Below are 24,118 nucleotides of genomic sequence, written 5' to 3'. Positions count from 1 at the left end.
GTGTCTAAGCTCCCTTATCTGAGGGTATTGTGTGTTGAGATTCTGCTTCCAGAAATCACAGCTGGATCTTCAAGATATTTTCTTTCTTCTCTGATTTGCAAATGTATCCCAGATGGAACCAAACTTAGATTTATGAATTTTCAAATCATAAAAAAGCTCTTAAAAGATATATTCTAGTCTAGATTTCAATTTCCAGTTTTAAGTAGATCAGACTTTGGGGACTGGAGCTGGGGGAAGAACTCATTTATGGGGCAGAGGGAAGACAATGAGGTTACAATGTCCAACTAGAACTCTCTCTGCTCATGAGTCTGCTCTTTTATATGTCCCACCTATAGGTCAGTCTGCACTCAAACCAAATAGCTCTTGCTTTGCAAATAGTACATTTGTGGGTTTTTGTTTTTTTTTTTTTCTTTTTCATCTTTGGACTGCTACCCTTCTCCACCCTCCATAGTGCTAATGTCCTCTTATGGCATTCCTGATAACTCTAGTAAATAAGAACTATTCCTAGAACTTTCTTCAGAGAGCAGAGAGAACATCAAAGTCAGTGTTGCCTTTTCTTTCAGATCTGGGGACTGTGATAAACTTGACATTTTATATAGCTATTATACTATTTTAAATGTTTTCAGATATATACTCCTTCATAATTAGGAAAAAGAAGCTGAGTTCTCCAGTACCACAAAATCAGCAATCTTACTGCTGCTATGTCCTACTGATGATATCTGGCAATGCTTAGCAAAGCCCAGATAGCTGTTTCATGGTCTCATCACCCTGCCCACTGTAGGATGCATCACTGAGCCAGCACTGAATTAGAGTTGCTGACGGATGCCACTCTGCTGCCACAGAGGGAGAGGGCCAGGGCCAGGATCCTGCATGGGCTCCCACAGCTCAAAGCAATGTGACATGATGTTTGTGCTAAACAGCGAGCTGGCTTCACTGACAAAGGGTACTCTTTAAACAAGCTGGCTCTCCAGGATTTATCTTCCTTAAAGAGATCTGCCAACTAAAAAAGATACCATACTAAGGAAACCCACCTCAAAAATTATTGTTCAAAATTAGATAGATGATCTCCCTGGAATGGCAGTGATATCCAGTCATTCAAACTAATAAAGCTCCACTAACCCTAACCAAAGGCACATTTGGTAAGCAATAAAAAATGGCTTAGGCTAAAATGAGGATTTTCTTTTAAAATAAATCTTATCCCCTGGCTCCTACCAAAGATAAAATCAGAAAATCCTAAAACAAGCAAAACTGTTCTTTCAAAGCAGTGGTTTCCAACTTGTTTTTCAAGTTGGTCACTACTAGAAAGGGAGTGGAAGGCAAGGTAAATCAAATCTTGCAAGTTCTAAGTCTTAAAGTTAGCACTTATGAGTGGCAAAGCTTGTGATGCAGTGGGAAGTGATGGCCAGGGTGGGATGCAGGGAGAGCCATGACAGATGAAGAACCCTTTGGTGATGCAATTCAAGGACTTCCTAGGGTAGAAGGAGTAAGTGAGGACAGTAAAATCCAACAAAATGTATAAACTATATGGAGTGACCAAGAAGCACAGGCTGCTGCAAACTAGCACCTGGTAAGAGATAGTTGTCCTTAGCAAAAGATCAAGGCTAAGCCTGAAACAAATTCTATTGGAAGAAGAAGAAAAAGAAAAAAAAAGAAACTCTTAGATGTTTGATTATGTCCAAAAAGAAAAAGAATGAGCCACCCCTCTTATCAAGGGAAATAAACCTAATTACTTAGAAACCACATTAGGAAACTAGACAATAAATCAACAGCCTTATTTTGGAGCTTACTAGAGTCCTAGAATTTCTGGCAAGGTAGCTTGAAAAAGGCAAGCTCTTCTTTAAACATGGTTACAGTTCAGCAGTGATTTGCAGGTCCTTGTCAAGGCACTGTGCTGGAGGAGAGAGCAAAGAGCTTTCTTTTTGTGCTTTTCTTTTTTTTTTTTTTTTTTTGAGGTGGAAATACTTCTTGTGACATTCAAGGCTCTTTACTGATTTTTTTGCTGCTCATACAAGCAGTCCCATGCGAGTGACTTTGGCCGACAAGAACGTGTGCAACACAAATACTATCGGCTTCGGACAGGAGTGCAGGTCCATGGTCTGTGGAGAAAGGACATTAATTATCACTGCTATATACAGATGCTTTAATAAACAAACATGCAAAATAAACAGATTTGGACACGATGTTCTACTTTTTAAAAAGAACTTGGATAATGGATGTGCCAGATTTATGGCAACTCTTGGGAACTTAGAGCCGCAAATGGAAGTGTACTCTGAAGTAAGGTTATTCTATGTCATAATTAAACACCAGTGTGAAATTTCACATCCACAATTAGGACACTATTGGTGGTGTATTAGATTCCACCATGCCACGTAGGAAGATGTAAAGGAAAGAGGAATATCCTATATGGAAACCACTGACTGTAAGTATATTTCCCAGGGGGAATCACAGTGAATTCAGCTGAAGTGTAACCATCTATGTGTATGATTTTTGATACCCCTTATCGGTTTGTGGTGGGAATGACAACCCTTGAAGCTAGTTGGGAGGGCTAGTTATACCTTTCTAAGCACAGGTCTCTAATTTGGACAGCTGACACCAGATGAACAGGCTTTTGAAGTCCATGGCTATCCATAGTTTCCTAAAGGTTCATCATTTAAAATAAGATTTCTAGCCACAGTTTTCTCATTTGGAGTTTGAACTTCATTATCCCTAAGATCTGTTTCAGTTCTAAAATTTCAAGATTCTGTTTTCCAAATTTACACCTATCGTGACTATGTCAATGGACATAAGATTTCACGTATAAGACAAGACTTGAACTACTGGCTCAATACTGATAAGAGAGAAAAGGCATGACTTTGACTTCTTTATCATGATTTCTGATTTCTGAAGTACACTTGACACACTTCCCTAGTTCTCCAAGGGGACTCATGAATTCCTGTCGATGTTTCCTTTAAAGGACAAGGAAGTCAAAAAAGATGATGGCTGTATGTACATATCTCCATATCTTTTTTTTCTGATCAGCAGAATTTCTGTAGCAACTGTCGCTTTATTACTTTTAACTCTTATCCCAACAAATTGCTGATAATATCAATGGACAGAATTCATTTATTAAAGTTTGCCAGGTTTAGTATTTTGTATCTTATATTTGTTAAAAGCCTGTTTCTTAAAACGGCTATCTATCTTTTCTTTCTAAAATTCAAACAAAACTTTTAAAAAAGGGAATGATTTCCTAATCTGGGAAAAAGAAAAAAAACAATGAAACCCCAAAAACCAAACCCATGCATCTTTGAAAACTGAAGAAGAATTTCCTGGCTCCAAATGGAATATCAGTCTGTAAGCCCATAATTTTCTATAGAAGAGGTAAGAAGTAATAAGGACGAAAGAGAATACCTATTAGAATAAACATGTTTTTCAGAAACACACTTACCAGTTCTCCCTCAGGACCACCAAAATCCAGATACAGATTTCTGATGCCATCATCAGCAGACATTTTCAGCCTTTCGAAGGGGTAGCGGTACAATATGCTGCTGGAACCTCCATTTTCCCTGGAGATAGTGAACCCACTTTCATAGTGGACAGTGAGTCTTACCTCTTGGCCATTTAATGTGCAGCCTATTGAAGACAAGAAAAAACATCATTAATAAAGTTACTACTTCAGTTAGAAAGTGATAAAGGCTTCTCCTGACTTCTAAAAAGGGAAAAGAATCTTCTTGAGAATGTGTGATACCTAACCTATTTGGAACATCCTGAAGTGAGTTTTGTCTTGGTCACTCAAGTCAACATCTTGATTGAGATGAGGAAGAATTTCCATAACTTTCCTTGACATCTGATCTGATTCAGTTCAATTCAGTGAGTACCAAGTGAATACTTGTGCTGACAGTAGGCTGGAGAAGTAAGAGGTATGGTCCCTGCTCTCAACACCTCACAAACGATAGGCATAGACATGAAATCCCTAACTGCTTAAGGTAGATGGTATAGAACATGACTGAACACCAAACTGAATAAGGCCAAAGTCAAGGAAAGGTTTCCTGGAGATGGGACTTGAGAAAGGCCCTAAAAAACGGTCACACTTGATAGGTAGTGAGGAGTAAGAAGAAGGTTTCAAGTGGGCAAGAAGGAGGAACAACCAAAGGAGAAACAGCAGAGGCGCCTTTCAGGGGCAGTAACATGGATTGGTTGGTATTTGAGAAGTCACACTGTCAGTCCTATCAAAGATAAAATTCAAAAGATATATCTGAATTGATGGGACCAAAAAAACCGATCATCAAGACTGGCAAATGTCTTCTGTCAAGACTGGTGAAGTCCCTGTTTCACTAACGCTTGAGCAGTTTTGTTGTCAGTACAGAGGCTACAAGTGAAAGGCCCTCTGCGACATGGGAATTAACAAAGTCCTCTGAGAGCTGAGTTTACAATCACCTAAAGGACCAGAGTCGAGCGAGGCTTGGTCACTGTGAACAGGAAGAATGGCTCCCAAACAAGCAAGTCCTCATACTCAGACCAATGTATCCTTGCGCTGGACATGAAAAACACTCAATTAGTCAAGGCAGCTGGCATGTTCAAGAAATAAGGAAAAGGAATAACAAATATTGGCAGTGTCCCTTTTCAGCACTACTCAAATAGGAGAGTTTTGAACAGTGAACTTTGAATATTAATTACCTTCAGAAAAGGAACCTGGTCGGCGGGGACATGGATAAAATTAACTACCTGTGGAAGTAATCCAATGCAATAATCCCTAAATGACTGGCTGAGGGGTTTGGAAGAAGAACAAAAAGATCCCAATCAAGGCAACCCGGGTACAGTTTTCAAGAGAATTTTATTCTATTAATATCCCTGAAGCTATAGCTTAGTAGGGTATTGAGGTCTGATGAGAAGAGAGGGGTCAGTTCTAGTCTACAAAAGAAAAGCTCAAAGAATGAGGTCCACCCAAGTCCTTACAGCACTGGCTGGAGAAGGTCCAGTGCAGGCGGGCGAGAATTTCTGCCGCCTGCAGCTGTGTCCCTAGTGGAGCGAGATCTGGCCATCACAGCCAGCAAAGGCAAGCCATTAGTCCTCAACAAGCTTTTTGTATAAGAGATTTTTTAAATGTTCTGCTTAGGATTGTTTCCCCTCAGGAGGGAAGGAAAGGAAAGGAAAGCAAAGCAAATGTCAGTGTCTGTGTGTGTTACTTTAAAAAAACAGAATACTGTTTAAGATTACCTCAACTTTGAAAAGGAGAAGTAAAGGTCATACTGAGTAGGCTTAGGTTTAGAACTCAGTTTGTCTAAAACTTATAATACCAGATAATTTTGAATGAGAATATGAACTGGCCATAAAAATGTTGTGCCTAATAGTCTTAGTTAAATGGCTTCTCCCTGAATAGTAATAAAACAGTTGAGGCAATGTGATTGCCTCACCCTCAGAGGGTCTCAGGAGTAATGAACCAAAGAGAAATAAGCCTCTGACTCTGATTTTAATGGGGGCAGGTGGGTGGGGGAGGGAGGGAGGGAGAGAGGGAGAGAGAGAGAGAGAGAGAAAATGTGTGTGTGTGTGTGTGTGTGTGTGTGTGTGTGTGTGTGTGAAGGGCAGGCACCTATGAGAAGTGGCCCTATTCTGATGGGACAGAATCTGGGCCTCACTAACAAAGCTCTGAGCTGGTCCAGGTGGCTTATTATAACCATCCTGATGTCTTTTTTTAAAAATAAATTTATTTATTTATTTATTATTTTGGGCTGCGTTGGGTCTTTGCTGCTGCGCGTGGGCTTTCACTAGTTGTGGCGAGTGGGGGCTACTCTTTGTTGCTGTGTGAGGGCTTCTCATTGCGGTGGCTTCTCTTGTTGCGGAGCACGGGCTCTAGGCACGCAGGCTTCAGTAGTTGTGGCACACAGGCTCAGCAGTTGTGGCACATGGGCTTAGTTGTTCTGCGGCATGTGGGATCTTCCCGGGCCAGGGATCGAACCCGTGTCCCCTGCATTGGTAGGCGGATTCTTAACCACTGCGCCACCAGGGAAGTCCCCATCCTGATGTCTTGATTCAACTAAAATCCTTTTGGAGGGCTATAAATCCATTATCCACCTCAATTTAGAGATAAGAAGTGCTAAGAAATTTTGTTTTTTGGCTGCGCCTCATGTCATGCACGATCTTAGTTCCCAGACCAGGGATCGAACCCGTGCCCCTTGCAGTGGGAGCACAGAGTCCTAACCACTGGACCACCAGGCAATTCCCAATGGTAAGAAATTTAATATACTAATTTTATTGACAGGGTAGTTATTAGAAATATTAAAAGACATACAACAGCAGCATTCAAGGACAATCATAGGACATCAAATATTGAAGTTTAAAAGAGAGGAAGAAACTACAGTTTTTGAGGTAATCAAGGGAGGGAGATAAACAGTCAGCACTCACAAGTGGGCGCTGTGTGCTCCTTGTGTCGGGTACATCATGGATTGATGGTGGGCAGAGCTGAAGATAAGGGAAGCAACTTCATGAGCCTGGACTCAGAATAATCTGAAAACATACATGAAGACTAACGCAGTGGAATTGTGAATTATGTTTTAGTTTTTTGGTTTGTTTGTTCATTAATTCATTATTCATATTTTTAAAAAATTCTCTGCTCTCATAAGGCAGCAGAGAAGACAGACAGGTAATCACAACCAATCTATACAGGAAAAAAAATGGTTTTGAGGACTTATTATGTGTCAGACACTGTGTTAGGTGCAGGGAGATACAGAGCTGAACAAAAGATGGTTCCTGTTTAGACAAGTGAGAAAGAAAAGGAAATATGGATACAGCAGAATGAAGTAAGTGCTATAATAGAGAAATGGACAAAATACTGTGGGAGAACAGAGGAGGGGGAAGTAGATAAACTCTGGGGAATTGGAAAAGGCTTAATAGAGGTACTATTTCAGTTAGGTTTAATAAAAAGTACTTTGTTGGGTGTGTACTGTACACAAGCATTAGTTATCATGAATTTAAACTCATCTAAAAATGAAAATAATAAACTTTCAGGGTTTTCTGGAAAAATTTATTACCAAATAATATGCAAAACAGCCAACCTCATCTCTTCTCTAATCCCTCTCACCCCAAGACCTTCAATACCCACCCACAATCTGGGGTAGGGATCAGGAACAAAGTGATGATCAGGGGTGGGGTGGGAGACAGCAGAGGAGCAAGGCCTATAAAACCACATAAAACCAGGAATCTCGAGTTTCCCACATGTACTCATCCAAGCTCAGGCATTCTAAACAAAGTTCACTGATGAGACCTTATATGATGAATAAGCTGCACTTGAAAATTCTCTGACTTCACCTTTAAGGTTTCAATTATTGTACCCATTAATTTTTTAAATAATAGCTTTACTGAACTGTATGGTATCACTTATATGTGGAATCTAAAAAATACAACAAACTACTGAATATAACAAAAAAAGAAGCAGACTCACAGATACAGAGAACAAACTAGTGGTTACCGAGGTGTGGGGGGGCCACATAGGGGTCGCGGGGTGGCAGGCACAAACTACTGGGTGTAAGATGGGTCCAAGGATGTACTGTCCAACATGGGGAATATAGCCAATATTTTGTAATAATTGTAAATGGAAAGAAACTTTTAAAATTGTATAAATTTTTTTGAAGTTAAAATAAAATAAACAGACTCTTGGGAGAGCCGGGGCACAGAAGACTGAGTGAGGCATTGAGGGGAACCCTAGAAACAGATGGAGGCAGAGGATGGAGGTTCAGAAGAGGGAGAGGAGGAGACAGAGGGAGACTGCAGGAGTTAAGCCCTGAGGAGGGCTAGGTTCCAGCTTGCTTGGAAGAAGACCCAGGAGGACCACTGGTGAGGTCACAGCGCACCCAAGGACTGTCAGAAATGAAGGGGCTGCTGCATGGTGACCCCACGGACCTCACCGAAACCCAGGACAGATGACAAGGGTCACTGTCACGCCTGACACTTATTTCCCTGTTTGCTTCCTGACGAGTCTGTGACAACTTGAGGATAGTGAGTAGCTATTCTATTTAAAATGTTCATTAAACTGAATTCACTAAATTTTTTCCCTTTTCTCCCTCAAAATGTAGAATGTCACATGGTATTTTTAAAAAAAGCTTTATTGACACATAATTCACATACTCTACAATTTACCCATTTCAAGTATAAAACTCAATGGTTTTTAGTGTATTCAGAGTCGTACACACTCATTTATTTTTAATACATAGTTTTGACTGCTTAATAATATAAACGATTCTGGACGCAGTCTTCGCAGAGAGTCGCCGCGGTTTCCTGCTTCAACAGTGCTTGGACGGAACCTGGCACTCGTCCCTGCTCCGGCCGGCTGCTCCAAGCCAGCCCGCGCCACCACCTCACAGCGCCCTCCGACCGCCCCAAGGTCCCCGCCGCCGCCTCTCTTCGGCCGCCCGCCAGGACGACCGCGTGCCCCTCGCAGGTGCGCCAGCACTACCACTAGGGCTCGGAGGCCGCCATCAGCCTCCAGATCGACCTGGAGCTCTACGCCTCCTATGTCCACCTGTCCGTGTCATACTATTTTGACTGCGATGATGTGGCTTTGAAGAACTCTGCCAAATACTTTCTTCACCAGTCTCGTGAGGAGAGGGAACATGCTGAGAAACTGATGAAGCTGCAGAACCAACGGGGTGGTGGAATCTTCCTTCAGGATATCAAGAAACCAGACCGTGATGACTGGGAGAACGGGCTGAATGCAATGGAATGTGCACTACACTTGGAAAAAAGTGTGAATCCGTCACTACTGGAACTGCACAAACTGGCCACTGACAAAAATAACCCCCATTTGTGTGACTTCATTGAGACTCATTACCTGAATGAGGAGGTGAAATCCATTAAAGAATTGGGTGACCAGGTAACCAACTTGTGCAAGATGGGGGCCCCCGAATCTGGCATGGCAGAGTATCTCTTTGACAAGCACACCCTGGGAAACAGTGATAATGAGAGCTAAGCCTTAGGCTGGCTTCCTGTAGCCATGGGGATGACTTCCCTGGTCATCAAGGCAGTGCATGCATGTGTGGGTTACCTTTACCTTTTCTGTAAGTTGTACCAAAACATCTACAAGTTCTTTCCTTAGTACCATTCCTTCAAATAAAGTAATTTGGTACCCCCCCCCCCAAATAATAATAATATAAACTATTCTGTTTTTCATTTGAAAATCTAGAGTAGCGGTTCTCAACCCATTAAAGTTCCAAAAAACCTTTGGACCTTTTAATGCCCTAGCCTACTGAATTAAAGTCTATGGAGGAAGCAGAAACTAACACACCATTGTAAAGCAATTATACTCCAATAAAGATGTTAAAAAAAAAAGATAAAATAAAATCTGTGGAGGTAGACCTTAGGTATCGATATTATTAAAAAGCTCTCCAGGCTATTTCACTGTGCAGTTGGGGTTGAGAACTACTGATCTAGAGCATTAACACCTGTTTTGGGGGTACAATTCTAGATGATTATGCTGACCTTATTTAATTGGGTAAATATAAGACACTGGGATTGGGAAAAGAGGGCCAATCTTTGGGCCCCAGCACAATCCATTATTTTCAGCCCTAGACTTCCCAGGAAATCCTCAAACTAAAATTCTAATATTTTTTCCAGCTTCTCAGTAATATTATATTATAAAATTCTTTATAATGACGGTTTTGGTGTATGGGACTAATCAATGGTTCATGAGGCAAAAAAATAAAAATTGTTTTTCAGGTTATACAAGTATGATACAATTTTAATAATTCAAACAACATAAAAGTAGCCTGCAATTGCACTTAGTGTTAGGGATGGAGTAAAAGCCGGGGGTGTCTTTGGCACAAATTACTCAGGAATAAAAGGCAATGCCCACTTCAACAGCTAAGATAAGGGTGTACATCTCCACCCAGTTCCTCCTCTCTCCCCTCTGTCCCTCTTCCAGGCTAAGACCAATCCCTCCACCTGTGTTTTGGATCCCATCCACTGGGATCCCAGATCCCAGAAACTGCCCAAGGTTGATTATTCCTTCTTCCTTTTGCATTTTCAACACCTCCCTCTAAGTCAGATCCCTTCCATTAACTTTTTTAGATGTTCAGGTCTCTCTCATTATTATAAGAAATGCCACTACTCAACTCTTTACCTTCCTCTTTCTACCACTCCCCTCCCCTCCTCTTCACAGCAAAACGTCTTAAAAAAGCTGTCTACACTCAGTTTATCCATGGTTCACCTTCCATTCAACCCTCAGCCCTCTGCAAGCTGCCAGTGCCATCACACCCCTAAGCGTCTCTCTCCAAGGGCGCCAATTATTTCCATGTACCTAAATCTGACCCACGTCTTTAGCTCTTGCCTTGATACTTGTAGGACTCATTGTTGGCTGTCTACCCAGATTTTATTTCTCCATTATTCCTTTACAGCCAAACTCCAATTTTATTCAGGTTTCTAGTCTCTCCTAATGTGTTTCAGGGAAGGACGACCTCAACTTCAAGGGAAGATAGCCTCTGGGCCAGTCAGAGCACAGCTTTCTCCTGGTGACTGCATTGGTCCAGGGTGTGCATATGAACCTATGACTGGGAAGAGAAGGCCCACCCCCCCGCCTTTAGGCTTGCTTTCTCTCTTCTATCTAAAATATATTTCTTAAATGTTTAATCTAATTTTAGCGGGCATTTTCTCTTAATTCCAGCCTAAACCATCCAACTGATACATTTAACCCTACTTGCTATTCCTCTCCTTGAAATCCTCTTCCTTAGGCTTCCGTGACACTTACTGTCCTCACCTGCCCTGGTTTTCCTTCTACTGCTCTGGCTACTACTTCACAATCTGCTAAGTGGCAGGGACATTGGCTTTTTCAGACCATGGGGATATTGTTGAGTGTAATTACGTATATTAAAGATTTAAGTAGTTCCCTACTTAAGTACTTTAAGTAGTTCCCTAATAGTAAAAAATTTAATAAAGCTAAGAGGAAAAAAAGGCTCATTAACTAATAATAAATAATAATAAATCTCATTGTTACACCAAGATGAATACTGGTAAATACAATCTATGTTTTCTACTTTGTGTCTTTTAAAATGAGAGACTGCTGGTGATTACCAGTGTATCATGAAGAACAAAGACTCTAATGTTAGGACTTTCCTTGTGGTCCAGTGGTTAAGAATCCGCCTTCCAATGCATGGGACACAGGTTCGATCCCTGGTCGGGGAACTAAGATCCCACATGCCGCGGGGCAACTAAGCCCCGGCGCCACAACTACTGAGCCCACGCACTCCAGAGCCTGCGTGCCACGCTGCAACGAAAGATCCCGCGTGCTGCAACTAAGACCTAATGCAGCCAAAAATTAATTAATTAATTAATTTTGAAAAAAGGACTCTAATGTCAAAGTAAGTCTATGCTGCAAGTCCTGTTTCTGCTGCTCTGGGGCCAGTTACTTGGTAGGAGGGCTCTGGGGGCTCCAATGTTTCCAGTAAGACCCTTTAGCGGCTGCAGAGCTGTGTCACCCTGGGCTCCTCTGGGCCTTCCAGAACAACCCAGAAGAGACTGGGTTTTGCAGGGTGGGCTTTGAGTGGGCTGCCCAGGATGCTTTCAAAGAAAGCTTGAGGTAGCATTCTCTGTTACTGCATGGAAAAGCCAGCCCATCAAGTATAATCAGTGGGCTAATCACACTCAAGAGTTAAAAAAGAAGAACATGACACTGTGTTCCTTTCTTATAGCTATTTGGTCAAAGGCATGAAGCAGGTCTTGTTTGTTTCTATTTCTCTCATCACAAAGCATAGCACTTTGTAAACAATTAAACACTAAGCATTTGTTGATTTAATGAATTAAGAGAAACTGATAATGTATATGTCCTCCAGGAGTTTAATCTGCCCATAAGAATAAGTCATTTAGAGGAGGAAACGCAGGGGCTTAAGACACTGCATTTTGAAAAGATCCCAGTTCAAGTTCCAGCCACACTAACCCAAATTCCTTTATCTTGAAAATGGAGGTAATAAAACTTGCCTTACAGAGTTGTGTGTTAGGGTTAGATGACACATGTGTCTCATTTATGACTTATAACAACCCCAACATGTACTTATTATTCTTTTTGTTTCTGTCTTTCCTACTTGAAAGGAAGGGGCTACACCTACCTTATTTATTTTAGTATAGTCAGTAAAAGCAGAGTATATACTCAATCAATATTTGCTGAGTAGAGGAACAAAAAGGATTTCAAGAGAATTTCTATGAAATTGAGAACAACATGGTTAAAGCAAACTTTTTTCATATATGCTAACACTCTAAATACTTTAAAATGCCCATTTTTCTTCTCCTCTTGCACATTCTCTGCATATTTTTTAATGCAACTCCTACCTATATCTTCTACTTCTTATTCTTCATATCACCAAGCTACAGAAATATAAAGTATCTTCATGAAGTTCATGTATGATTTAAAAACTTTAACAGCTTGGGTAATTGTTATGATGAAATTAAGCTTTTAAAAGCATACTTATTAAAGTTCAAACAACTACACACACTAAAGTGTATGTATTTTCATATTTTCAATTCCTGTGACAAATGGAAAATGGTTTTATGTACCTGAGCGTGTTAACTGCATTCTCTGCCTAGTCATCTTAAAGTTATATTTGCTAGAAGGAAAAAGTCCTTGTGTACCAGAAGGATTACTGATCAATTCTACTCTAAGTATAATCTAATAAAGGCTTAAAACTAAATGCACATTATAAAGATAATGTATGGCATTCACTAGTCAAACCTTACAAGTAGTTATTGAAATTCTTCTAAATGCGTAAACTATAACCAAACACATAAGAGACAAAAAAAAGCTCAACTGATTTCTTTTTGTCAACTTCCTGACTTTCTTTAGACCATAAACACCTGAATATGTAGTACGATGTGCCTCAAATATAGTTTTAAATAAACCTTTCTGAATCTCCCAATAGTTTAACAGAAGGTGATAACATGCATCTGAAGGACATGCTGGCTTATGCATGTATGTGCACATACATGTATGTGTACACTAAGCATAGACATCACGTTAAGACATAACAGACTAAGTGCCTACACGCATGAGTACATGCATGCACGCATGTACGCGCACACACACACAAACACATTTTAAAGAAATTCTGGTTCTCATCAAAGCAGTTTACTTTCAGCCAGTTTAATATTTCTGGCACAGCTCTAAATGCAGAGTAAGTGATTCATAAGTACATCAATTGGTCTGAATTGTGGAAATGAAAGTATTACCAAGGTAATATTAAGATAGAGCTGTGAATGAGAACAAAAAAGTTCAAAGTTACCAAAAATTATGTTCTTTTGTCCGTTTAAAAATATAAGGAACCAGGTGGTCCTTATTCTCCCTCTCCTCAAGCCATCTGTATTTAAACAACTGTGAGCCAAGGACTGAATAGATTTTGGTTTCCTGTAATATGAAGTTTAGCTGCCAGACACCAAAGAAACAACATGAAACTAAAAAGTGTTAAAAAGCCACGTTGCACTCTTTGTTTTGGGAAGCATATCTCTCAGGATCCTTGAAGAAGATTATGGTGACCCCATATGCCAGCGATAAGTGTGCTGGCCTGACCCCTGGGACTCCACACAGGAACACAGAGCATCCAGACTTTCCAACTGAGGATTTCCCCGTCCCAGAAAGCACATTCTGAGGCCAAGACAAAAACCAGAGCCCCACAGTCCTTACTGTGGTGACCAACCACTCCATAGAGAAAATGGGTAGGAGACAGACCAGTGAGAAAGACACTGCTGATGTGGTGGCTTTGGTCAAAATCCAAGGTGGGATCTAGGCATTGGTGTCATTGCTTGAATCATCATTGTGGTTGTGAGGAAAATATAGAGTAGGTACTAAATAGTTGAAGAATTGTGCTACTTTGACAACATTGAAAAAGCTGTCCTTGTGCCAGTGTTAGAAGATGACCCATGGAAATGCTGCCCAGGCGGTTCTAAAGCCATGGAGATCCCTAACTTTCCAAAAGCAATGGAAAGGAATATAAATCACAAGACATTCTGCTCTCAAAACATTTTCTCTTTTTGTATAGATTTTGTAAAACTAGGTTTATAAAATAAAATACATAGAAAACAGGAGCAAAACTAAGTAAACCAACTTGCAATCAAGATATTCAAAGTAACTAAAACCATATTAGAGGGGCTTCCCTGGTGGCGCAGTGGTTGAGAATCTGCCTGCCAATGCAGGGGACATGGGTTCGAGCCCTGGTCTGGGAAGATCCCACATGCCGCGGAGCAACTAGGCCCGTGAGCCACAATTTACTGAGCCTGCGCATCTGGAGCTTGTGCTCCGCAACAAGAGAGGCCATGACAGTGAGAGGCCCGCGCACCGCGATGAAGAGTGGCCCCCACTTGCCGCAACTAGAGAAAGCCCTCGCACAGAAACGAAGACCCAACACAGCCATAAATAAATAAATAAATAAACCCAAAAGTTTAAAAAAAAAAAAAAGTAAATGCTATTAAAAAAAAAAAAAAACATATTAGAAACTGTAACTGTGTCTTCATTTTGACTACTCTCTGTTCTTGTTAAAATGAAAAGCAATCTGGAAATATCTATACATAACCATATACACAAATATACATGTATGAAACCATACTTCCAAATTCATATAGACAAGCCACAAGAGGGCGCTTCAACAATGGAAAGAGACCATGAGGCTTACTTCCTTCAGACGCTTATTTCAGTACCTACTGGGCAACACATTTTCAAACTTTGGAAAAGAGACTCCTATTCCAAATTCTCTTTATTTTTCTACAGCTATAAGCTTTGCCAGATGCTCATATTTTTAAGGGTGTCTATCCATGTTGCAAATCTTCTTAACTAGAGGGTCAATGCACCTAGTATTTAGTAAATGAGTCCTTACACTATAAAGATTTAAATAATGAAGAGTAAAACTACCATGTTGTACAGAGAGTGTTGTAAATGTGTTCAGAGCCACATAAAAAGCTCATGAAAACTTTGCTACTGAAACAGAGAAACACAGTTTCTTTCCATCGTGATCACTTTAAGGTGCCTTATTTCAGAACATTTTTAAGTCTGGCATACAGGATAATGGTTTTTACTTTAAAATAAAGTATAACAGTTCCATTTAATTACTATTAGAAATGAAATGCTAGGATTTGTACCTAGAGAGACTTCCTTGATCAGCTCAGCAGCAGCATGGCAACCCTGAACAAGTATCCGGGTCCAGGTCGATAGATCCCGATGCGTCTCCACCCGGAAGAGATGCATCTCAATGCCCTGCCGAGAGCCTGTCCTGGTAGCAAACGTAAGGTCAGATCCAAGTGAGGGTGATCGACATCCGGAGCCAGAATGAACCAACCTAGAACCACAAACAAAGATCAAAATTAATGCACTGTCAGAGGAAAATGTCAGCAATTTATGCTGATTAATAAGCAGAAAATTATAAAAGCCATCAGCAGTTTTTAGATAAGTATATTTCAAAACAAGATTATAGTCTTTGAAGTAGATACCATTCTGTTTTCCCATAAAATGACCCTTGGTGTCACAGGCAGAACACTAGGCTGGATGGCCCAAGGCCCCGGTTTCCCATTAGCTTTTTTTATGCTCCCAAGAGGCCACGCGTATCAAAAGAAGATTCAATTTTGATTAAGAAATAGGCCCCCACACATGCGTATCCTCCCCCATTATCAGTATCACCAGCATGGCACTTTTTTACCAAGGATAAACCTATACCAACACATCATAATCACTCAAAGTCCAGAGTCTAATTTAGGGTTCACTCTTGGTGTTGTGTATTCTATAGGTTTTGACAAATATATAAAGACATATAGCCATCACTATAATATACAGAGAATTTTCATTGCTCTGAAAATCCTCGGTGCACTGCCTATTCATCGTCCCTCTCCCTACAACCACTCATCTTTTTATTATCTCCATAGTCGTGTTTTTTCCAAAATGTCACAGTATAAAGCCTTGTCAGATTGGCTTCATTCACTTAGTAATATGCATTCAAGGTTCCTCCATGTCTTTTCAGGCTTGATAGCTCATTTTTTTTTAGCGCTGCATTGTCTGGGTCTACCACAGTTTATTTATCCATTCACCTACTGAAGGATGCCTTGGTTGCTTCCAAGTTTTGGCAATTAAGAATAAAGCTGAGTATACCAGAAACTAACACATTGCAAATCAACTATACATCAATTAAAAAAAAAAGAATAAAGTGGCTATAAACATCTTTGCATAGGTTTTTTTTTTTAATATAATTTTTCAACTCCTTTGGGTAAACCAAGGAGTGGAATTTCTGGGTTGTATGGTAAGAAAATGTTTGTAAGAAACCACCAAACTCTGTCAAAGTGGCTGTACCATTTTGCATTCCCACCAGCATTGTATGAGAGTTCCTGTTGCTCCATATCCTCGCCAGTGTTTGGTGTTGTCAGTGTACCGGATACTGGCTATTCTAATAAGTGTGTAGTGGTATCTCGTTGTTTTAATTTGCATTTCCCTGATGATATATAACGTGAAACATATTTTCATATTCTTATTTGCAATCTGTATATTTTCTTTGGTGGGGCGTCTATTCATGTTGTCCTTGGCCCATTTTTTAATGAAGTTGTTTTCATTTTTTTTTTTTTCTTTGGCCTGTGCCCCATGGCTTGCAGGATCTTAGTTCCCCGACCAGGGATCGGACCCATGCTCCCTGCAGTGGAAACATGGAGTCCTAACCACTGGACGGCCAGGGAATTCCCAAGTTGTTTGTTTTCTTACTGTTGAGCTTCAATAGCTCTTTGTATTATTTTGGATAACATTTATCTGATGTGTCTTTTGCGAATATTTTTTCCTAGTCTGTGCCTTCTCTTCTAATTCTTTGACACTGTCTTTCACAGAACAGAAATTTTTAGTTTTAATGAAGTCCAGCTTATTATTTCTTTCATAAATCATGTCTTTGGTGTTGTATCTAAAAAAGCCATTACAATACCCAAGGTCATCTAGGTTTTCTCCTGTTACCATCTAGGAGTTTTATAGTTTTGCAATTTACACTTAGGTCTATGATCCATTTTGAGTTAATTCTGGTGAAGGGCAAAATTTTTTTACATGTGGATATCTAGTTGTTCTAGCACAATTCGTTGAAAAAGACTATATTTGTTCCATTGTAGTGCCTTTGCTCCTTTGTCAAAGATTAGCTGATGATATTTACAGGGGTCTATTTCTGAGCTCTCTATTCTGTTTCACTGATCTATATATTTGTTCTTTCATCAACACTACACTGTCTTGATTACTGCAGCTTTATAGTAAGTCTTGAAGGTGGGTAACATCAGTCCTCCAACTTTGTTCTTCAATTTTGTGTTGGCTATTCTGGGTCTTTTGCCTCTCCATATAAACTTTAGAATCAGTTTGTCAATATCCATAAAATAACTTGCTAAAATTCTGACTGGGATTGCATTGAATCTATAGATCAATCTGGGAAAAACTGACGTCTTGAAAATATTGTCTTCCTATCCATGAACAGGGAATATCTATTTATTTAGTTCTTCTTTGATTTTGTTCATTAGAGTTTTGGAGTTTTCCTCATATAGATCTTGAACACATTTTGTTAGATTTATATTTAAGTATTTCATTTTGGGGAGTGCTAATGTAAATGGCATTGTATTTTTAATTTCAAATTCCATTTGTTCATTGTTAGTATATAGGAAAGCAATTGACTTTTGTCCACTGATCTTGTATCCTGCAACCATGCCATAAGAGCTTATTAGTTCCAGGAGTTTTTTGCCAATTCTTTTCAATTTTCTATATAGATGATCATGTCTTCTGAGAACAAAGATAGTTTTATGTCTTCCTTTTCAATCTGTGTACCTTTTACTTCCTCTTCTTGCCTTACTGCATTAGCAAGGACTTCCAGTATGATGTTGAAAGGAGTGGCAAGAGGGGAACATCCTTGCCTTGGGCCTGATCTTAGTGGAAAAGCTTTGTGTTTCTCATCATTAAGTATGATGTTAGCTGTAGATTTTTTGTAGGTAGTCATTATCAAGTTGAGGATGTTCCCATTTATTCTTAGTTTACTGAACGTTTTAATCATGAATCGGTGTTGCATTTTATCAAATGCTTTTCCTGTATCTCCTGATATGATACGATTTTTCTTCTTCAGCTTGTTGACGTGATGGATTACACAAATTCATTTTCTTTTCTTTTCTTTTTTTTGTGGTGGGGTGGTCACACCATGCAGCATGTGGGATCTTAGTTCCCTGACCAGGGATCAAACCCGTGCCCCCTGCAGTGGAAGTGTGGAGTCTTAACCACTGGACTGCCAGGGAAGTCCCTACGCAAACTGATTTTCAAATGTTGAACCAGCCTTGCATATCTAAAATAAATCCCACTTGGTTGTGATGTATAATTCTTTTTATACTTTTTTGGATTAGATTTGATAGTATTGTTTTGAGGATTTTTACATCTATGTTCATGAGAGATATTGGTCTGTATTTTTCTTATAATGTCTCTGTCTGGTTTTGGTATTAGCATAATGCTAGTTTCATAGAATGAGTTAGGAAGTATTCCCTCTGCTTCAATCCTTTGAAAGAGACTGTAGGGAATTTCTTCCTTAAATGTTTGGTAGAATTCACCAGTGAACTCATCTGGGTCTGGTGCTTTCTGTTTTGGAAGACCTTACACTCTTCCCAAAAATTAACTCAAAATCGATCTTAGAGCTAAACGTAAAATGTAATAGTAAAACATTACATTAAATGTAAAACTTCAAGAAGACTTTTTATTTTATATAAATTTATTTTATTTTAGGCTGCATTGGGTCTTTGTTGCTGCGCATGGGCTTTCTCTGGTTGCGGCGAGCAGGGGCTACTCTTCGTTGCGGTACGCAGGCTTCTCATTGCGGTGGCTTCTCTTGTTGTGGAGCACAGCTCTAGGCATGCGGGCTTCAGTAGTTGTGGCACGCAGGCTCAGTAGTTGTGGCACATGGGCTTAGTTGCTCCGCGGCATGTGGGATCTTCCCAGGCCAGGGCTCGAACCCGTGCCCCCTGCCTTGGCAGGCGGATTCTTAACTGTTGCGCCACCAGGGAAGCCCAAGAAGACATTTTAACAGAAAATCTAAGTAATCTAAAAAGATACAACACCAAAAGCATGATCCATAAAGGAAAAAAATGATTAAGTTGGACTTCATTAATTAAAAACATTTGCTCTTTGAAAAACACTGTTAAGAGAATGAAAAGACAAGCCACAAAGTAGAAGAAAATTTATGAAAACATATACCTGGTAAAGGACTGTATCCAAAATACACAAAGAACTTTTCTTTTTTAAGAGATCACTTTTTAAAATAAATAATTAATTAATTAATTTTATTTTTGGCTGCATTGGGTCTTTGTTGCTGTGTGCGTGGGCTTTCTCCAGTTGTGGTGAGCGGGGGCCACTCTTCGTTGCAGTGTGTGGGCTTCTCATTGTGAAGGCTTCTCTTGTTGTGGAGCATGGGCTCTAGGCATGCGGGCTTCAGTAGTTGTGGCAAAAGGGCTCAGTAGTCGTGGCTCGTGGGCTCTAGAGCACAGGCTTAGTAGTTGTGGCGTACGCGCTTAGTTGCTCCGCAGCATGTGGGATCTTCCTGGACCAGGGATTGAAACCGTGTCCCCTGCACTGGCAGGCAGATTCTTCACCACTGCACCACCACAGAAATCCCCACAAAGAACTCTTAAAACTCTACTTGCCTATTCAATATTCATTCTCTCATTCTTCCTAAAAAAATAGAAAGCTGCCTTTATCCCGAATGACAACATGCACAGATAAAAGAGTATTTCCCAAACTTCTTTGAAGAAAGAGATGTCCAATGAATTGCAAGCTGTTAATGGGTAGGATTACCAGAAAAGCCCCACAACTGGAGAACAAGGCAGCAGGTATGTGCCCCTTCTGTTCTTTTCCTCTTCTTCCTCCTGCCTACAATTTGGATATGATGGCTAAAGCTTCCAGTAACCATCTTGAGCCATGAAGCAACCTTGAAGGGTAGAAGCCTCTTGCTAAGGACGGCTGTTTTCTTTTACATAAGAAAGAAATAAACATCTATTTTATTATTTTATGTTACTTTTGCTACAGAGTGTGCTTCCTAGTGATCATAAATATGCAAATGATGTGTTAAATAGGCAGTCAGAATATAAGTCTGTGATTCTGTCTGGAGACATAAATTTGGGAGTTGTCAGTGTATAAGAGATATTTCAAGCTATGGTAACAGATACAATCACCAGAGGGACAGGGTAGTTGATAGAGAAGAGATCTGAGCCCTGAAATAAGCCAATGTTTAGAAATCCAGGGGACTTCCCTGGCGGTCCAGTGGTTAAGACTCTGCGTTTCCAATGCAGGGGGCCCGAGGTTCAATCTCTGGTCAGGGAACTAAGATCCCTTTTTTTTTCTTTTTGGCATGGTGTGGGCCAAAAAAAAAAGAAAAGAAAAAAAGAAATCTGGAAGATAAGGAGAGATCAACAAAGGGGGATAAGAAAGTGTGGACAGGGAGTTTAGTGGAGAACTGACAGAACCAGGAGAAACCACTAAAAAAGTACAAAAAAAGGAGCTGCAAAAAATTTTTTTCAACTACTTTCAGTAATTATACTGTTGGTGATAATGTTGTAGTAGTAATAATAGTAGTACTATTCTGATATGTAATGTGGGATAAAGCAAATGAGCAATTATGGGATGTTCTAATGTGATCATCTCTGGTGTCCTTAAGATCTGCAATTCTGGATATGGGAAAAAGGAAAACCAGATGTAAGACAGAAGACGTTAAGTGATTACACTGTAGTCTCAAACTTGAAATGGAGTATCAGTGTGAACTCACTATGTATTTTATGTTTAAAATATATATATATATGTATATATATACACTTACACATACTTCCTACCTCTGTCCATCAACAAAGGCCTATAAACAATAACTAATCCAATAGCAACAAATGCAGTTAGTGCCCAAATTGAACCCCCATCCCCTCAAAAAAAAAAAGAAAGTGAGGCTTCTTGGAAAATGTCAGATCTAGAGCAGAAAATACACAAGTTAAGTCCAGAGTATTCTATCATAATGGATAATATGGGAATTCTCAAACACTTTTATATAAAAGTCCTGTCAAAAAGGCTGAGAAGTCCACCTGAAGAGCTACCACTGGCTAAAGATAGGACCATTTTTGAGCATCAACAAGGACAAACTACAATGGATATTAAACTTATAATTTCACAATGATTTTTTTAAAAAATTGACTGGTTCCTCCAAAAGTTAAATGTTACCGTATGATCCAACAATCCCACTCCTAGGTATATACCCAGGAGAAATGAAAACATATATTAGCATAAAAATTTGTTCACAGAAGTTCATAGCAGTATTATTCATAATAGCCAAAAAGTGGAAATAGTCCAAATGTCCATCAACTGATAAGTAGATAAACAAAATGTGGTATATCCGTACAATGGAATATTATTCAGCCATAAAAAGGAAACTTTGGAACTACTTGGTTACAACTCTTGACTTCCATTCACTTAAAATATGATACTACTCTACTACATTAAAAAAAAAATGATGCGCCATCTTTTTACTTTAAAAAGTGAGTTCTAGGGACTTCCCTGGTTGCACAGTGGATAAGACTCCGCACTCCCAATGCAGGGGGCCTGGATTCAATCCCTGATCAGGGAACTAGATCCCACATGCATGCCGCAACTAAGAGTTCGCATGCCATAACTAAGGAGCCCTCGTGCCGCAACTAAGGAGCTGGTGAGCTGTAACTAAGGAGCCTGCCTGCTGCAACTAAGGAGCCCGCCTGCCGCAACTAAGACCCAGTGCAACCAAATAAATAAATAATTTTTTTTTTTTTTATAGTGAGGTCTAGGAACCCCCTGGCGATCCAGTGGTTAGGACTCAGCACTTTCACTGCTGTGGCCTGGGTTCAATCCCTGGTTGGGGAACTAAGATCCCACAGACTGCACAGTGTGGACAAAAAAAAAAAAAAAAAAGAGTTCCAACTCATTTGGCGGGGGGATAAGTAATAACGCCCCTTGAAATACTTTTACATGTAACAAAATGAGAGCTTGAGCTAAGCATTTTGGGGAGAAGATTCAAATCAAGTACGGGACAGCAATGAAACAAAGTAGAGAAGAGAAAAAACATTGGGAAACATAAGCAAGAAAGACCCTTAGAGTTTCTATCATATGTCATACATATTCTGCCCCACGAGATGTTCATGAGAACAGGGTTTCAAGGTCAAAGATAAGAAATGTGACATTCATGAACTAAAAACCATTTTCAGATAAAAGGGAAAGAACAGAGCTTCATGTGCCGCTCCCCATTGCTTGCATTACCACCTTAACCATCCCCGCCCAGTCCACGGAAAAATGTCTTCCACAAAACCAGTCCCTGGTGCCAAAAAGTTTGGGGACCACTGGTTTAAAACATATTTTAAAAATCCCTTCAACTAACAGTGAAAAACTTGCAACAAATAAAATCTTAATCCCAGATGGCTTTGCTAATGAATTCTACCAAATATTTAAAGAAGAATCAATGCCAATTCTTTATAAAGTCTTCCAAAAATACAGAAGAGGCGGGAATACCTCCCAACTCTTTCTATGAGGCCAGTAATATCCTAACACCCAATCCAAAGATATCTCAAGAAAAGAAAACTACAGACCAATATCATTTATAAATATAAGACACGAAAATCCTCACCAAATTATTAGCAAATTGAATCCAGCATGACCAAATAAGATTTATCTCAGAAGTGCAAGGTTGGTTTAATGTCCAAAAATCAATATGTAATTGATTTATAAATTAATTTGATTTAAAAAATTATTTTTAAATTGACTGATTTATAAATGGATAAGTAAAACCATATAAATAGACTAAAGGACAGAACCCACATGATCACTGTAATAGACATGGAAAAAACATTTTAACAAATCCAAAACCTTTCCATGATGAAAATACTCAACAAACATGGAATAGAAGGGAACTTCCTCACCTGGATACAGTGTATGTATAAAAAAAACCCCAGAGCTAACATCATACTTAATGGTAAAAGATTGAATGTTTTCCCCCTAAGAACAGGAAAAAGACAAGGATGCCTGCTCACGCTACTTCTATTAAAAATTGTACCGTGGACTTCCCTGGTGGTGCAGTGGTTAAGAATTTGCCTGCCAATGCAGGGAAACATGTTCGAGCCCTGGTCCAGGAAGATCCCACATGCCACGGAGCAACTAAGCCTGTGTGCCACAACTACTGAGCCTGCGCTCTAGAGCCCTGAGCCACAACTACTGAAGCCCGTGCGCCTCGAGTCTGCTCGGCAGTAAGAGAAGCCACTGCAATGAGAAGCACGTGCATCGCAACAGAGAGTAGCTCCCACTAGCCACAACTAGAGAAAGCCCACGAGCAGCAACTAAGACCCAACGCAGCCAAAAATAAATTGAAAAAAACAATTGTACTGGAGGGAATTCTGTGGCAGTCCAGTGGTTAGGACTCAGCACTTTCACTGCTGTGGCCTGGGTTCAATCCCTGGTCAGGGAACTAAGATCCTGCAAGCTGCACAGCACGGTCAAAAAGATACATACATACATATATACATACATACATATATACATAAATAAATAAATAAATAAATAAATAAATAAATATTGTACTGGAGAGTCTGGCCAGAGCAATTAGGCAAGAAAAGGCGCCTAGAATGGAAAGGAAGTGGTAAAAACTATCTCTTGTTTGCAGATGACATGATCTTGTACATAGAAAGTCCTAAGGAATCTACTAAAAACCTATTAGAATAATAAACAAGCTGAGCAAGATTGTAGGATATAAGATCAAGATATAAAAATCAATGTATTGATGGAATACACTAGCAATGAACAATTCAAAAAGAAAATTAAGAAAACAATTCATTTACAATAGCATTAAAATTTAATACTACTTAAGAATAAATTTAACGAAAGAAGTATAAAACTTGTACTCTGAAAACTACAAAACATTGCTGAAAGAAATAAAAGAAAACCTAAATAAATAAAAAGATATCCTGTATCATGGATTGGAAGACAATATTTTTAAGATGGCAATACTCCCTAGATTGATCTACAGATTCAATGCAATGCCTATCAGAATTTCGTCTTTTTTTGTTTGTTTGTTTGCAGAAATTGACAAACTGACCATAAAATCCATAGGTAAATGCCAGAGATTCTGAATTGTCAAAATAATCTTGAAAA

At 39.6% G+C, this 24,118-nt stretch overlaps 1 protein-coding gene across 5 annotated transcripts in view; it reads right to left on the bottom strand.

Moving 5' to 3' along the window:
• Positions 1–24,118, bottom strand: part of SNTB2 (syntrophin beta 2) — a 99,356-nt gene that overhangs the window by 5,040 nt on the left and 70,198 nt on the right. For 3 of the 5 annotated variants that reach the window (XM_082436082.1, XM_082436083.1, XM_082436084.1), the window contains exons 5-7: positions 15,079–15,275; positions 3,425–3,609; positions 1,788–2,096 (exon numbers count right to left, since the gene is read on the bottom strand). In XM_082436082.1, the coding sequence (XP_082292208.1) occupies positions 2,004–2,096; positions 3,425–3,609; positions 15,079–15,275 (475 nt within the window). In that variant the 3' untranslated portion in view covers positions 1,788–2,003. Of the gene's footprint in view, positions 1–1,787; positions 2,097–3,424; positions 3,610–5,521; positions 8,699–15,078; positions 15,276–24,118 lie in introns of those variants that run through there. The other 2 variants (XM_082436085.1, XM_082436086.1) reach the window with 2 other exon arrangements.

The sequence above is a fragment of the Balaenoptera physalus genome (assembly GCF_965194825.1).
Source record: "Balaenoptera physalus genome assembly, chromosome: 19".
Taxonomy (NCBI): domain Eukaryota; kingdom Metazoa; phylum Chordata; class Mammalia; order Artiodactyla; family Balaenopteridae; genus Balaenoptera; species Balaenoptera physalus.
The sequence above is the reverse complement of the archived record's forward strand: the minus strand, read 5'-3'. Positions and strand labels throughout refer to the sequence as shown.